This window comes from Centrocercus urophasianus, unplaced genomic scaffold (assembly GCF_019232065.1).
Source record: "Centrocercus urophasianus isolate 14NV4802_14NV808 unplaced genomic scaffold, USGS_Curo_1.0 seq_22, whole genome shotgun sequence".
Classification (NCBI taxonomy): Eukaryota; Metazoa; Chordata; class Aves; order Galliformes; family Phasianidae; genus Centrocercus; species Centrocercus urophasianus.
Genome location: NW_024884778.1, coordinates 10,698,937 through 10,710,904, shown reverse-complemented (window position 1 = coordinate 10,710,904; position 11,968 = coordinate 10,698,937). Strand labels below are relative to the sequence as shown.

The 11,968-nt window shown below is 62.6% G+C and overlaps 3 protein-coding genes across 3 annotated transcripts; 2 read left to right on the top strand and 1 right to left on the bottom strand.

Moving 5' to 3' along the window:
- Window positions 1-70: 70 nt before the first annotated feature.
- On the top strand, window positions 71-3,026 carry HMCES (5-hydroxymethylcytosine binding, ES cell specific). Its single transcript, XM_042823562.1, has 6 exons — window positions 71-253; window positions 1,283-1,426; window positions 1,573-1,692; window positions 2,067-2,230; window positions 2,311-2,503; window positions 2,587-3,026. The coding sequence occupies exons 1-6, from the start codon at window positions 71-73 to the stop codon at window positions 2,791-2,793; spliced, it is 1,011 nt and encodes a 336-aa protein (XP_042679496.1). The 3' UTR covers window positions 2,794-3,026.
- A 1,109-nt stretch (window positions 3,027-4,135) lies between these two features.
- On the top strand, window positions 4,136-6,194 carry LOC122162820 (histone H2A type 2-B). Its single transcript, XM_042823498.1, has one exon. The coding sequence runs from the start codon at window positions 4,136-4,138 to the stop codon at window positions 4,514-4,516; it is 381 nt and encodes a 126-aa protein (XP_042679432.1). The 3' UTR covers window positions 4,517-6,194.
- A 3,240-nt stretch (window positions 6,195-9,434) lies between these two features.
- LOC122162911 (histone H1.10) lies at window positions 9,435-10,172 on the bottom strand. The gene has a single exon (XM_042823681.1). The coding sequence runs from the start codon at window positions 10,114-10,116 to the stop codon at window positions 9,469-9,471; it is 648 nt and encodes a 215-aa protein (XP_042679615.1). The 5' UTR covers window positions 10,117-10,172; the 3' UTR covers window positions 9,435-9,468.
- Between the last annotated feature and the right edge of the window lie 1,796 nt (window positions 10,173-11,968).

Sequence of the window (11,968 nt, the reverse complement as noted above, 5' to 3'; positions counted from 1 at the left end):
CCGCCCCTCCCGGCACCTCCTCCGCGGGGCGGAGCGGAGCGAGGCCCTCCGGTGGCGGCGGCGGGCGGCGATGTGCGGGCGGACGGCCTGCTCGCTGGGGGCCGCCCGGCTGCGGCGGGCCTGCGCCTATCGCGACCGGCGGGGCCGGCGGCAGCAGCCCGAATGGCTGCGGGAGGAGCGCTACCGGCCCTCCTACAACAAGGGCCCGCAGTCCTGCGGCCCCGTGCTGCTGTCCCGCAAGCACGTCCAGCAGGTAAACGGAGGAGCGTCGGCCGGAGCGCGGCCCCCCGGGGGTGGAGGGTTGCTGCACCCGACTGGGGTGTTGGGGCGCAAAGTGGGGTTTGGGGTGGGTTGTTGGGTGGTGCTGGCCGCTTGTTTTGCTTCTCAGCGTCCGTATTACTGAAGTGGCCCTTCTCGTTAATATTGCCGTGGCCCTAAGGGGGGCGGCGAGTCGGGCTGTGCTCCCACTTAGTGCTGTGTCTCTGTGGCAGTCGGTAACTTCTGTCGGTTCTTCTCCCGGCATTCTGAAGCTGTACTGTGGGCTCTGCTCTGCTTTGCGGGTGCCCACAGCACTTCGGTGGGGGAGAGCAAGGAACAAAATCTCGAGCCCGGAGCAGCACAGTGCTGGGATTACCGTTAGTTTGAGCCCCAACAGCCCGAAGCAGGGAGCACTGAGCTGAGACGCCTGACCGTGGCCTCTCCCCAGGCAGCTGTGGTGCATCGCCCATATGGGGACAAGGGGTGGCTCAGGGGACTCAGGCTGAGCTCTGGGATGGCACAAGGGTCGTGAGCATGGCGTGAGTCTCTTGGCCACCTTCACCCAGCAGTTGGAACCGAGTGCCCCCCGATGCTGGTCCTGGTGTGGGTGGGAGGGGAGCTCTGGGGTACATGCATGTTTCTGTATACATCCTCATCCAGCGCTGATGTCTGGGTGCAGCCGCGCTCCAGGGCTACAGCTGTGCTGCTCTGGGCGGGCAGAACGTGGCACTGCGCAGGAGGAAGTGAAAGCCGCCGTGCCGTTTCCATTGCCTGAGCTGAGGCAATATGCAAAGAGTGAAAGTGAACCAGAAATCACGTTATTAAAATGAAGGTGAAGTTTGTGCCCCCTGGGATGCTCTCTTCAATCTCAGCGCCAGCTGCTTGTTAACCAGAGGAGGGATGGAGCCCATATCACCATTCTTATCCTGCCACAGAAACTGTGCTTGCTGCTGCTGATAAACACAACGCAGCCACGTTTGTAGGGTGGGTATCACTGGAGGTTGCTCCTCTGCCTTGCTTGCAGGATGCTGACTCCTCCGAGCGGGTGCTCATGGACATGCGTTGGGGCCTGGTGCCCTCCTGGTTCAGAGAGGACGACCCCTCCAAAATGCAGTTTAAGACCTCCAACTGCCGCAGTGACACTATGCTGAGCAAGTCCTCCTACAAGGTGAGCCCCATTGTGTGTGTCTGACTGCAGGGCTCGGCAGAACCACAACTGTGGTGTGCACCTGGCAGTGCTGGGTACTGCCACTGCCCTGGGGCAGTCCTGACCGCATCCTGCAGCTCACATCCTGCTTTGTCTCCCCTCCCCAGGGCCCTCTCCTCAAGGGCAAACGCTGCGTGGTGCTGGCAGATGGCTTCTATGAGTGGCAGCAGTGTGGCGGGGGCAAGCAGCCCTACTTCATCTACTTCCCCCAGAGCAAGAAACACCCGGTACTGCAACACTGCTAGTGCCTGAGCACTGAGCTCCACTCACACAGAGACACCCGGGCAAGGCAGGGAACAGCTGAACTGGGGTGTGCAGAGAAGAATTTTCTTCCGAAGGCACTTTGCTGCTGGTCCCCCAAATCACGGCAGCGCACGGCCGTACCCAAACCATGACATTCCCACCCGTCACGCCTGCTACTCCTCATGCACTGCGTATTTGCATGAGCTGCTGAGGTGTTTCTCAGGGGACTCAGCTGTGGGTTTCTCTGCCTCCTTCTGTCTGGCTGAGCTGGTGCAGGGCTGGGCGGTGGGGTGGTGGGTTGAGCTGCCCAGGCACGTTGCCTTGGGGTGGAGCGGGCATGACGCTGGGTGTCCTGCAGGCTGAGGAGGAGGAGGACAGCGATGAGGAGTGGCGGGGCTGGCGCCTGCTCACTATGGCCGGGATTTTTGACTGCTGGGAGCCACCAGCAGGAGGAGAGCCACTGTACACCTACACCATCATCACCGTGGATGCCTCCAAGGACGTGAGCTTCATCCACCACAGGTGCGTGCTTGCTTTTGCTGCACTGCTGCACTGCACCGACACGGGGCTCAGCATGATTGCCGTGTCTCCTCTGTGCCCAGGATGCCGGCCATCCTGGATGGGGACGAGGCCATCGAGAAGTGGTTGGACTTTGCTGAGGTGCCCACCCAGGAGGCAGTGAAGCTCATCCGGCCCACAGAGAACATTGCATTCCACCCCGTGTCCACCTTCGTCAATAGCATCCGCAATGACACACCTGAGTGCCTGGTGCCCATCGAGCTGGGAGCCCCTAAGGTGAGCACTTGGTTGTGGTGCGCGCATCCCATGCGGCTCTCACTGTGCACATCACTTCTTCCTGCTCTGTTCTGTGTCCCCAGGAGGTCAAAGCTACTGCAAGCAGCAAGGTGATGCTGGGTTGGCTGAAGAGCTCCCAGGAGGGCTCTCCGCAAAAGAAAGAAGATACTTTGCCCAGGTGGAAGAGCCAGTTCATCCACAGCCCTTCACCCAAGAAGAGCAGTGCAGGTGTCCTGCGGCAGTGGCTGGGGCAGGAGGGGGGGCCAGCTGCCAAGAAGCACAAGGCATAGGGCAGCCAGACCCTGCTTGTCTGCAAAGCTCCCTGAGCACAATGCAGAGCGCCCGTTGGAGGGCTTTGCAGACACTAATGGGATTCTTCATACCTCTCAGGTGTTCTGATGTCCTGGGTTGTTGTCTCTGTCTGTTGTTAAAGGTTACTGTTTGTCTCCTCTTGTTTTCTTCTTTTTTCTTTCTTTTTTTTTTTTCTTTTTCTGTTATTAAACTCTTACCTCTTTTCCACTTACTCCCATATGCGTTCTGCACAAATTAACACTCCCACCCTCTAAAAACAGCTGCAGCCCAGAGAGGCACCCAGTATGCACTGAGCATCCCTGGGCCAGGGAGGAAATGAGGCTGGGGAAGGATGTGGGCTGTGCCTTTTCTATATTGTCTCTGGGATAAGATTGAAGCCCCAAGCATTGCCCCCTACCTTGGGTTTCCCTGCAGGGAGAGGGGGGGAAGAACCGTGGTAGTCACGTTGTCATACAGTCATTCTGTTAATGGGATTTGAAGACTTTGAGAGGATTTTCTTGATCTGTGGATGGGTGCACTCAGCCTTGCTCAGAGAGGTCGCGTGTTAAAGCCCAGATAACCAAAGTGCCATGACAGAACCGTGCAGAGCTGCTGCTTTTGAGGTCAGGGATTTTGTCAGGGGTTTTGTAAGCAGAGCCAGATGTTGCCAGCCCAAAGCCTTCCACCGCGGAGCCTGTGCCTTAAAACAGTCCTTAAATTATCTTGGAAACAGTAAAAGGGAATTAATGGGCACAACCCCAGTCGGGAGTCCTATTTTGGGACTGCTTTCGACGGTCCATCCCTGGGTTACAATCGCAGGCCGTGAGCGAGGGGCATTGTCATCACCGGCGGGACAGCACCCCTTGCTGGCCCCGAGGGAGGGCAAACGCCGGAGGGAACCCCCAGGGCGGGCCGGGGCTGGGCTGAGGGTCTGGGCTCGGCCGGGCTCTGCTCGACCCCGCAGGGCCGCGGACACGCGCGGAGCCAACGGCCGCGCCCCGCCGGGTGCTGCCCGCAGCGGAGCCGGGGCGCCGCGAGTCCTATGCAAATCAGGGATCGGCGCGGCAGCCAATGGGCAGCGAGCCGGCCGCGGCGGCAGCCAATGGAAAGGCCCGGGTAGGGATATCCGCGGCTCGGCGGCGGTAGCGCTGGCAGTGCGGCGGCGGGCGGCGCGCAGGGCGGAGCGGCGGCGGCGGCGGAGCGGTAAGGAGCGGCAGCTGCGGCTGGAGGGGCCCGGCCCGGCCCGCGGCGCGCTGCGACGGCGTTTGTTTTCCCGCAGGCGCCGGGACCGTCTGTGCGCGGCGCTCCTGGGCGGCGGCGAGCGGCCGCTGCCTGCCGGCCATGTCGGGCCGCGGAAAGTCCGGCGGTAAGGCGCGGGCCAAGGCCAAGTCGCGCTCGTCGCGGGCCGGGCTGCAGTTCCCCGTGGGCCGCGTGCACCGGCTGCTGCGCAAGGGCAACTACGCGGAGCGGGTGGGCGCCGGGGCGCCGGTGTACCTGGCGGCCGTGCTGGAGTATCTGTCGGCCGAAATCCTGGAGCTGGCGGGCAACGCGGCCCGCGACAACAAGAAGACGCGCATCATCCCGCGGCACCTGCAGCTCGCCATCCGCAACGACGAGGAGCTCAACAAGCTGCTGGGCGGCGTGACTATCGCCCAGGGCGGCGTCCTGCCCAACATCCAGGCCGTGCTGCTGCCCAAGAAGACGCAGAGCTCCAAGAAGTGAGCGCTGCCCCTCTCCCGGCCCCTTCCTCGCCGCTGCCCCCCGCACCTGGTTCCCCTCCTGCTCCTGCGCCCGGGTTGTGGGGTGAGCCCCGGCTGTGCCCCCCCCGCTCTCCACTGGCTCCCGGCCTGGGCTGTAGTGGGGTGCTGGGGGAGCGCGGGCGAGGCCGGGCCCCTCTTGTGTCCCCACCCCGCCCCGACTCTCTGGAAGAAGCGTTTTTGCAGGAGACGGTGGGGGTGCGGGAGATGGCGGGGGCCGGGGCGGTGCGGTTGGGTCGCTGCGTGGAGCTGCCGAGGACTGTTGTGGCTGCGTGGGGATGGACACGGGCACCTCCGGCTGCCTCCACCGGCCCTGGGGCCCTGCAGGCCCCCCCGCGGCTGTCCTTGCTGCCCTGGCGTGGGGCTGAGGCTTGATGCTGCTGCACACCCTGAGCGGTGCCATCCCCGCTGCACTGCGGCAGGGGGGGCTGGCAAATGCGAAAAGCAGAAGTTTCTCCGTCAGCAAGGAGCGACTGTTAGTTTTAGTTCTGTCCGTGGTTAAAGCTCGTGCGTTCCTACTGTTAAGAAGCTCCGGTCCTATTTATTTGGAGGTATTTTATTTTGGGTAGTCCCTTCCCCCACAGAGGCAGCTCCCAGCTCAGGGGGCTTTGGGGCACTCCAGTGTCAAATCCCCGCAGAGCAGTGCAAGGTCAGGCGCCGGGAGCTGCCATGTTCTGCTGCGGCTCCGCGCTGCTGGCGGAGCGGCCCCGTCTGTGGGAGCCCCCCGTGTCCCTCGGCTCCATCACACCCCGATGGCACTTCCAAAAATGACATGCTGTGTCTTTCTGTTTGTTCAACACCGTTTCTGGTTCTGAGAAATAAAGTGATGATGCTGTCTGTTATGTGTAACGTTCTGTGGATGAATGTTTCTTTATAAAACAACAGCAACAACAGTACAGTTTGTGCTGAAGCCTGTTCCTAGCTCGAGCTGCATGTTCTGAATGGCCGTGGATAATGTAGGCTCACAGGGCTGTCCCGTGACACCAGGAATGGCTGATGTGCTGACAGTGTTCTCACTGCCTAGTGCAGCCTGCTGCCATGGAGGCCCATCGTCACGTGCATGCGGCGCTGTCTGGGCAATTGGACTGCAGACCTCATGACCTCTTGTTTTTCTCTTGTTTTTCTGAGTAAAATGAGCAGCTTCTATTTATGTGCTGTAAGTAGCATGTGTTCAGCCTATTGCCTCTGCTGTTACCCTAGTGGGTGAAGTACCTTAGCCTGGCGCTGGCACTATTCTCACCTAGAGCAGATGAAGCTGGATGCGTGCTGCTTCAAGGGAGGGGTTTTGTGCTCTGCTGGAGGATGTGGAAGCGGCACTTTTGGTGTGCTCATGTGGTGCAGATGTCCCCTGGTTATGCTGTGCTACCCTGATCTCGGGATGGGGGGAGATGGGGTGGGAGCAGCTGGCTGTGTGCCCTGCTGCAGCACGGCTCCCTGCTGCACGGGGACCGTGGGCTTTCTCCCCACGTGTGCTGCCGTGGGCGGTGGGTAACGTGTCTGCACCCACGTCTTGTTTTCTCCCTCCTTTCCTTCAGGACCAGCGTTCTGTACAACTGAGTGCTTTGTATTAGAAAATGCAGAACTTGTCATACTGAAAAGAATGGTGCAAACCCAATATTTGATTAAACTGGTTCCCTGTTGAATGCTGTTGAATGTGCTGTCTTGTCACCACACCAAGTCTGCTCTAGCTGGTAGTGGGCTGCAGGAGCAGGCTGTGAGGAAGCTGGCTGTCTGGGCTTGCTTTTCCCTGAGGAGAAAGGACCAGATCTAGCCTAGCACCTGTGCATGCACTCATCTCCTACATACCATTTTCCACTCACCCTGGGGGCAGATAAAACCCTTCCCCAGCTCTTCTTTCTGCTGCGGGGATGCCGTACTGTCTGCTCACTCTGTCAGTGGTGCCTGGGAGCGTGTGGGGCCCCTGGGCTGGGAGCAGCAGAGCAGAATGAAGCTGCACCTGGAGCCTTCCCCCAGTCTCTGCTGGAGATCCTCAAGGCACTGAATGAGCTTCTGGAGGTCTGATGGGAACAGCTGACACAGATGGGGGCGGGTGGAGGCCTGTGTGTCATGGGGGATGTTTACTCTGACACCCTCTTCCTTTCTTGAGTGTTCCTGGGTTACTGCTGTGATGGCACAGCAAGCCAGAGCTGCTGCATACCCTCATGCTTGGCTGGGGGAGAAGGGCTGTAGGAAGGTTCCCCCACAGTCAGGGCTAGGGTTTGGCCGGGGCTGAGGTGTGCATTCCAAGGTGTGGGTCAGGACTGGAGCTGCTGGACTCAGCAGAGGAACAGGGCTGTCCTTTCTTTGGCCTTTAAGTGCTGCCCAGTGAGTGCTGCACAGCAGGTCCCCCGGGGCAGGGCAGGGCACAGGGGTGTGTTGGGCTGGCTGAGTGCTGCATAGCAGGCCTGGGGCTGAGCAGCTCAGTAGCAACTGTGGTCATCCCCTGACTGCAGGTGGCTGAGGTGATGGGGAGATGCTGCAGCTGTAACTGGAGCTGCGGGCGGATGTGCACCCCTGGCAGCTGGGTGAGAGCTGGGCACTGCCAGCCACATGAATGACAGCCTGGGAAAGCCTGGCTGCTGGCAGACAGAAAGGAAATCCTGTCTGTCCAGCCTTCACATCTGAACAGCAGTGTGACCACTGGGAGCACCTGGATTCCATACAATCTTCATCAAGCGGCTGGGACAGACCTCCAGAGCTGCAGCTCCGGGTACTGCTGGATGCCTCACGGCACCAGAGCAGCTGAACTCAGAAAAGGTGCTGGGCTCAACTACGTGGAGCTTCTGAGGTCGTGCAAGCCTCAAAGCCTGCACATCAGCCTCTGCTTCTCTGTGAGGAGAGCTGGAGACTGCAGGGCTCTCTCCTCCACTGCCTCTCCTTGGGCACACTGCAGCCCGAGGGGGAGATGGGTGCAGGAACATGGAAATTGAGCTTCTCTGTGCTGCAAAAGCTCTCTGCCTTCATACTGCAGAGCTGGACCTTGCTGCAGTCCTCTTGGGGTGAGGTTGGTGCTGCCTGCCCTTGGGAGTCCTGGCTTTGCCCCCAGAGGCAGGCCCTAGGGGCTGGCAGCATCCGTGGGATTGCACAGAGATGCCGTGGCTCCAGCAGTCTTGAGCTGGGCAGCAGGACGCTGCCAGCCCCTCTGCCCCAGGGCTCTGGCTGGGCCAGCAAGGTGTGCTGGGGCACAGAGCATCACCTCTGTCTGCCCTTTGCTGTCTGGGCTTGGGCTCCACTCCCCTTTGCCTCTGCACTGCACTACTCAGGAATGTCAGCAGTGCTTTATCTATTTCTATCCCTGTCTGCCCAGCAGTGTGCTTGAAGGGTCACTGCTGTAGGCAGCAGAGCAGGAGGAAGCAGGGACACCCTGCTGCTGGCACACAGCCTGCTCCAGGGAACTGCAAGAACCTTTGAGTGTGGCTCTCCTCCTGCCTGAGGCCAACCAGCTCGGTGATGGCATTCCCTCTGCTCCTCCAAAACCTGCAGTGTCATCTATTGACTGAGGAGACAACTGCAGCTCTGCGCCGAGTGCAGCAGCTCTCCCAGCATCTGAGACGGCTGGCAGATAGCCAGCCTCGGTGTGACTGTGCCTGCCTGACCCAGCAGCTGCGTCCTGAATGCAGACCTGGAGAGCCTCCCAGAATTCACACATCTCTGTTCACCCTGCTGCCGGCCATCAGATACTGGGCACCCTGGGGATACTGGCTTCATACCCATGCAGCAGCTCCTGGAGGTGCAGCGTGACCCCACTGCCCCTCCTGCTGCCCCGGCCCCCCCCATGTTCATGGTGCAGGAGCTGGGAGGTGTCTCACAGGGCTGAGTTCCCGAGGACCCAGTGGAACAACATGGCCCAGATCCCCGGCAGAGCTTTATGCAACCTCCCTGCTGCGAGCTATAAATAGGCACAGCCGATGGAGGGGCGGCTCACTCTGCACCGATGCCAACGGAGCCATAGGTGCCTGCACGCAGCTGCAGCTCCTGGGGGAGATGCTCCCGTGCGGTGCCAGGCAGTGAGGGGGGGGTGATGGAGCCCCGGGAGGCCTCGAGCTGCGCTAGGGGTGATGCTGCACCGCTGAGCCCCCCCCTCTCTGCTCCAGGCGCTTTGCCAATGACAGCTGCGGGCCGGGCCACTCTTCCCGCCAGGGGAAATCCCCGATGCCTTTCGTGCGGTGCCGCAGCCCCCGGAGCCTGCAGGGAGCACATCACCACCGCTCCGAGTTTTTTATCAATTTATTTGAAACGACGTCAAATTGGAAAAAAAAAAAAAAAAAAAAAAAAAAAATAGCACCCCCCCCAAAAAAAAAAAAAAAAAAAAACCCACCCCCAAAAACTTTTTAAAAAAAAAAAAAAAAAAAAAAAAAAAACAAACCAAAATTAAAGGCCATTAAGACGCGACCTGACCGCCAGGCCGGGAACCCCCACCGCCGGGGGTCGCTCGGAAGCGCGGGCCCTTTAAGCGCGCCAGACGCCGCGGGAGCCAATTGGCGCCTAACGGGCGGTTGCCATGGCGCCGGGGGCCGGGAGCCAATAGGGGGCGCCGTGGCTTTTCGAATGGCCGCGAGCAGGAGCGGCGCGCCAGGCGGGCGGGGCGAGGAGGGGGGCGGTGAGCGCCGGCCCACGTGGCGCGGGGGCAGCGGGGGCGCCGAGCGGCTGCTATAGAAACCGGGCGGGAAAAAGCCCCGCGAGGCGGCGGGGAGAGGGGCCGGGGGTGATCCGAAAGCGCCTGCGAGCGGGGAGGGGCGCGGCCGAAAACAAAAGGGAGCGATCGGAAAGAGGCGGGCGGGAGGAGCGGGGAGGAAAAACGAGGCGAGACGGAGGGGGATGGGGCACACGGAGCGGCCCCCCGGAGTCCGTCCGCAGAGCAGCCTGCCCCACGCCCCCCAGTCCGGGCGGGGAGCGCCCCCCGCGCCGCGCCCCCCCTCATGCCTTCCGGCCCTTGAGCGCCTTGGGCTTCGCGGACTTCTTCACCTTCTTGCCCCCGGGGGACGCGGCTCCCTTCTTAGCAGCCTTCTTGGCTTTGTCCTTCCTGGCCGCCGCGCCGCCCGCTCCCTTCTTGTGCGATTTCTTCTCGGCCTTCTGGCTCTTGCCCGCGGGTTTCTCCGCCCGCCGGGACGCGGCGGCCGCCGCCTTCCTGGGGGCTCTATGCGCGCCGCCGCCCGCGGCCCCGTCCCCACCGCCCTCCAGCTTCTTTTTGTTGAGCTTGAAGGAGCCGTTGGCGCCGGTGCCCTTGACCTGCAGCAGCGTGTCGTTCTGCACCAGCGCCTTAATGGAGTACTTCAGGTAGGTGCGCCCATTCTGCTGATCGAACCACGCCACCTTCTTGGCCTCGTTGTAGATCTTGGCCAGCGAAGAGCCGTTGCGCTCGCCCAGCTTGCGGATGGTCTCCACCACCAGCTGGCTGTACTTGCCCGGCTGGTTCTTCTTCTTGTTGTTCTTCCTTTTCTTCGATGGCGATAACGAAGAACCGCCGGCTTTCGCCTTCTTAGAGGCCGCTTTCTTCTCGGCGGAGATCGGTGCCTCCTCCGCCTCGGTCAGGGGCAGATCGCCTTCTTCCAGTTCCACCGACATGGTGCCGGGGGCCGCGGGACGGAGGCGGGAAGCGGGCGGGCACAAGCGGCCGCGGCGTGGCGGGGCCCGGGCCCTACGCGCTGCTCTCCGACTCCGCTCCGCTCCGCGCCGCCGCCGCGCACTGGCGGGGCGGGCGCCTTCGCCTCCCTTATATGGGCGCTGGGCGGACCGCGTTGAGAACAACAACAGCCTGGTCCGCCGCCAGCTCCCACTTGTGCTTCTTGGGGCCCTTCCGTGGGGCTCCTGCGCCTCCGCCGGCGCCCCCCGCCCCTCTCCGCCCGCGCCGCGCCCCCCGCCCCGCCGCCTCCCCACACGCCACCGCCTCCGCGGCCCCCTCCCGCCGCCCTCCGCAGCGATTTGGGGGGCGCGCCCGGCGCGGCGATGGGTATGAGGAGGGGGGCACTAGATGCGACGGAGGCTGGGACGTTGCGGCGGCCACCCCGCGCCGCCCCTCCGCCGCCGTCCGCGGCCGGAGAGGGGCCGCCGCGAGCGGAGAGCGTTGCGGGGCGGCGGGGGGCGGTGGCGGAGGCGCTGGGCCCTGGTTCCCGCGGGGAACTAACACAGGGAACGCCCTCCCGCGGCCACCGGCTGCAGCGCGGAGCCGCCTAGCCGACGCCGGGGGTCCCCGCCCAGGCGGAGGGGGCCGCCCCCCCACCGCGCTGCCGCCCGGACGGGGCCCCCAGAGGGGTGGGTATCAGCGCGGAGGACGGGGGGGCGGGGGGCAGCAGCGGTGCTACGAGGGGTCCGCCTCGTAATACACCCCTCCCGGCAAATTCCAGCTGCGAACCGAAGCTCGGGGTGGCGAGGGGGAGAAGGGACGTGAATCGAGCGCAGGGCCGGGCCTGAGGGCGGGGGGCCTCTGCTTCAACTCCTGGGGAAGCGCGGGGGTGGGGGGGTCTGTGTGCCCCCAACGCAGCCGAGCCAGGAGCTATGGCGGCGCGGGGAGAACACGCTTCCCCCGGGAGCCCACACGAGGCTGTGCCGCACCCCCACGCCCATACACGTGTGCGCGCCCCGCATTCACACATGCGCGCACACGCGCGCATAAGCCCGCAGTCAGCCCCTGCCCACGCTCGCCGCTCCCGCACCGCCTCGGCGTCACCTCCCCTTCTCCCGGCACTGCTCCGCCATTTCCCTGCCCTCGCCCCCCGCCGCCAGCCCGCGCTCCCCGGACCTTCCCTCCCCCTGGCCACGCACGGTCCCCGCGCGAGGCCTCCCCATGGGAGTGTCCCCATCCCGCAGAGCCCCCCCCGCGGGGGCACAGCGCTGGGATGGACGCACAGCCCCTTGGAAAAAGGGGGGGAGGGGGAGGGAGGCTTTCGCGGCCCTGCAGCCCCCGGGGCACTGCTGCGCTGAGTTGGGGCCGGACTCAGCCCTCAGTGGGGCCGGGTGTAGTGGGCAGATTGCCGCGGGTGAGAAGGAGCACACAGATACAAAGGGGACCTGGGGGCATCCGTGTGTGAGCTCTGTGGAGCTCCTGAGAGATGGTCGAGAACAGGAATACAGATTTATCAGGATAGGATTTAAATACAGTGTAGCTGCACAGAGTCTGGTGGAAGACCGCCTGTCCTTCTCCCCCCTTCCTCCCCCCTCCCTCCCCGCTTTCTCCATGCTCTTCTTATGCACATAAACACAGCACAAATACACACATGTACCCAGAGTAGTCATACAGGCGTGTATCTGTGCTGTAGGCACACATCCATCCATCCATCCATCCATCCATCCATCCATCCATCCATCCACACACAATATATTTTCCTGTGACTATGCATGTGTACTGAGTATAGTGCTTATACATCTAGTATACTGCTTATAGGTGTAACTGACTCTGCATGTGTCCATATTTTCTATC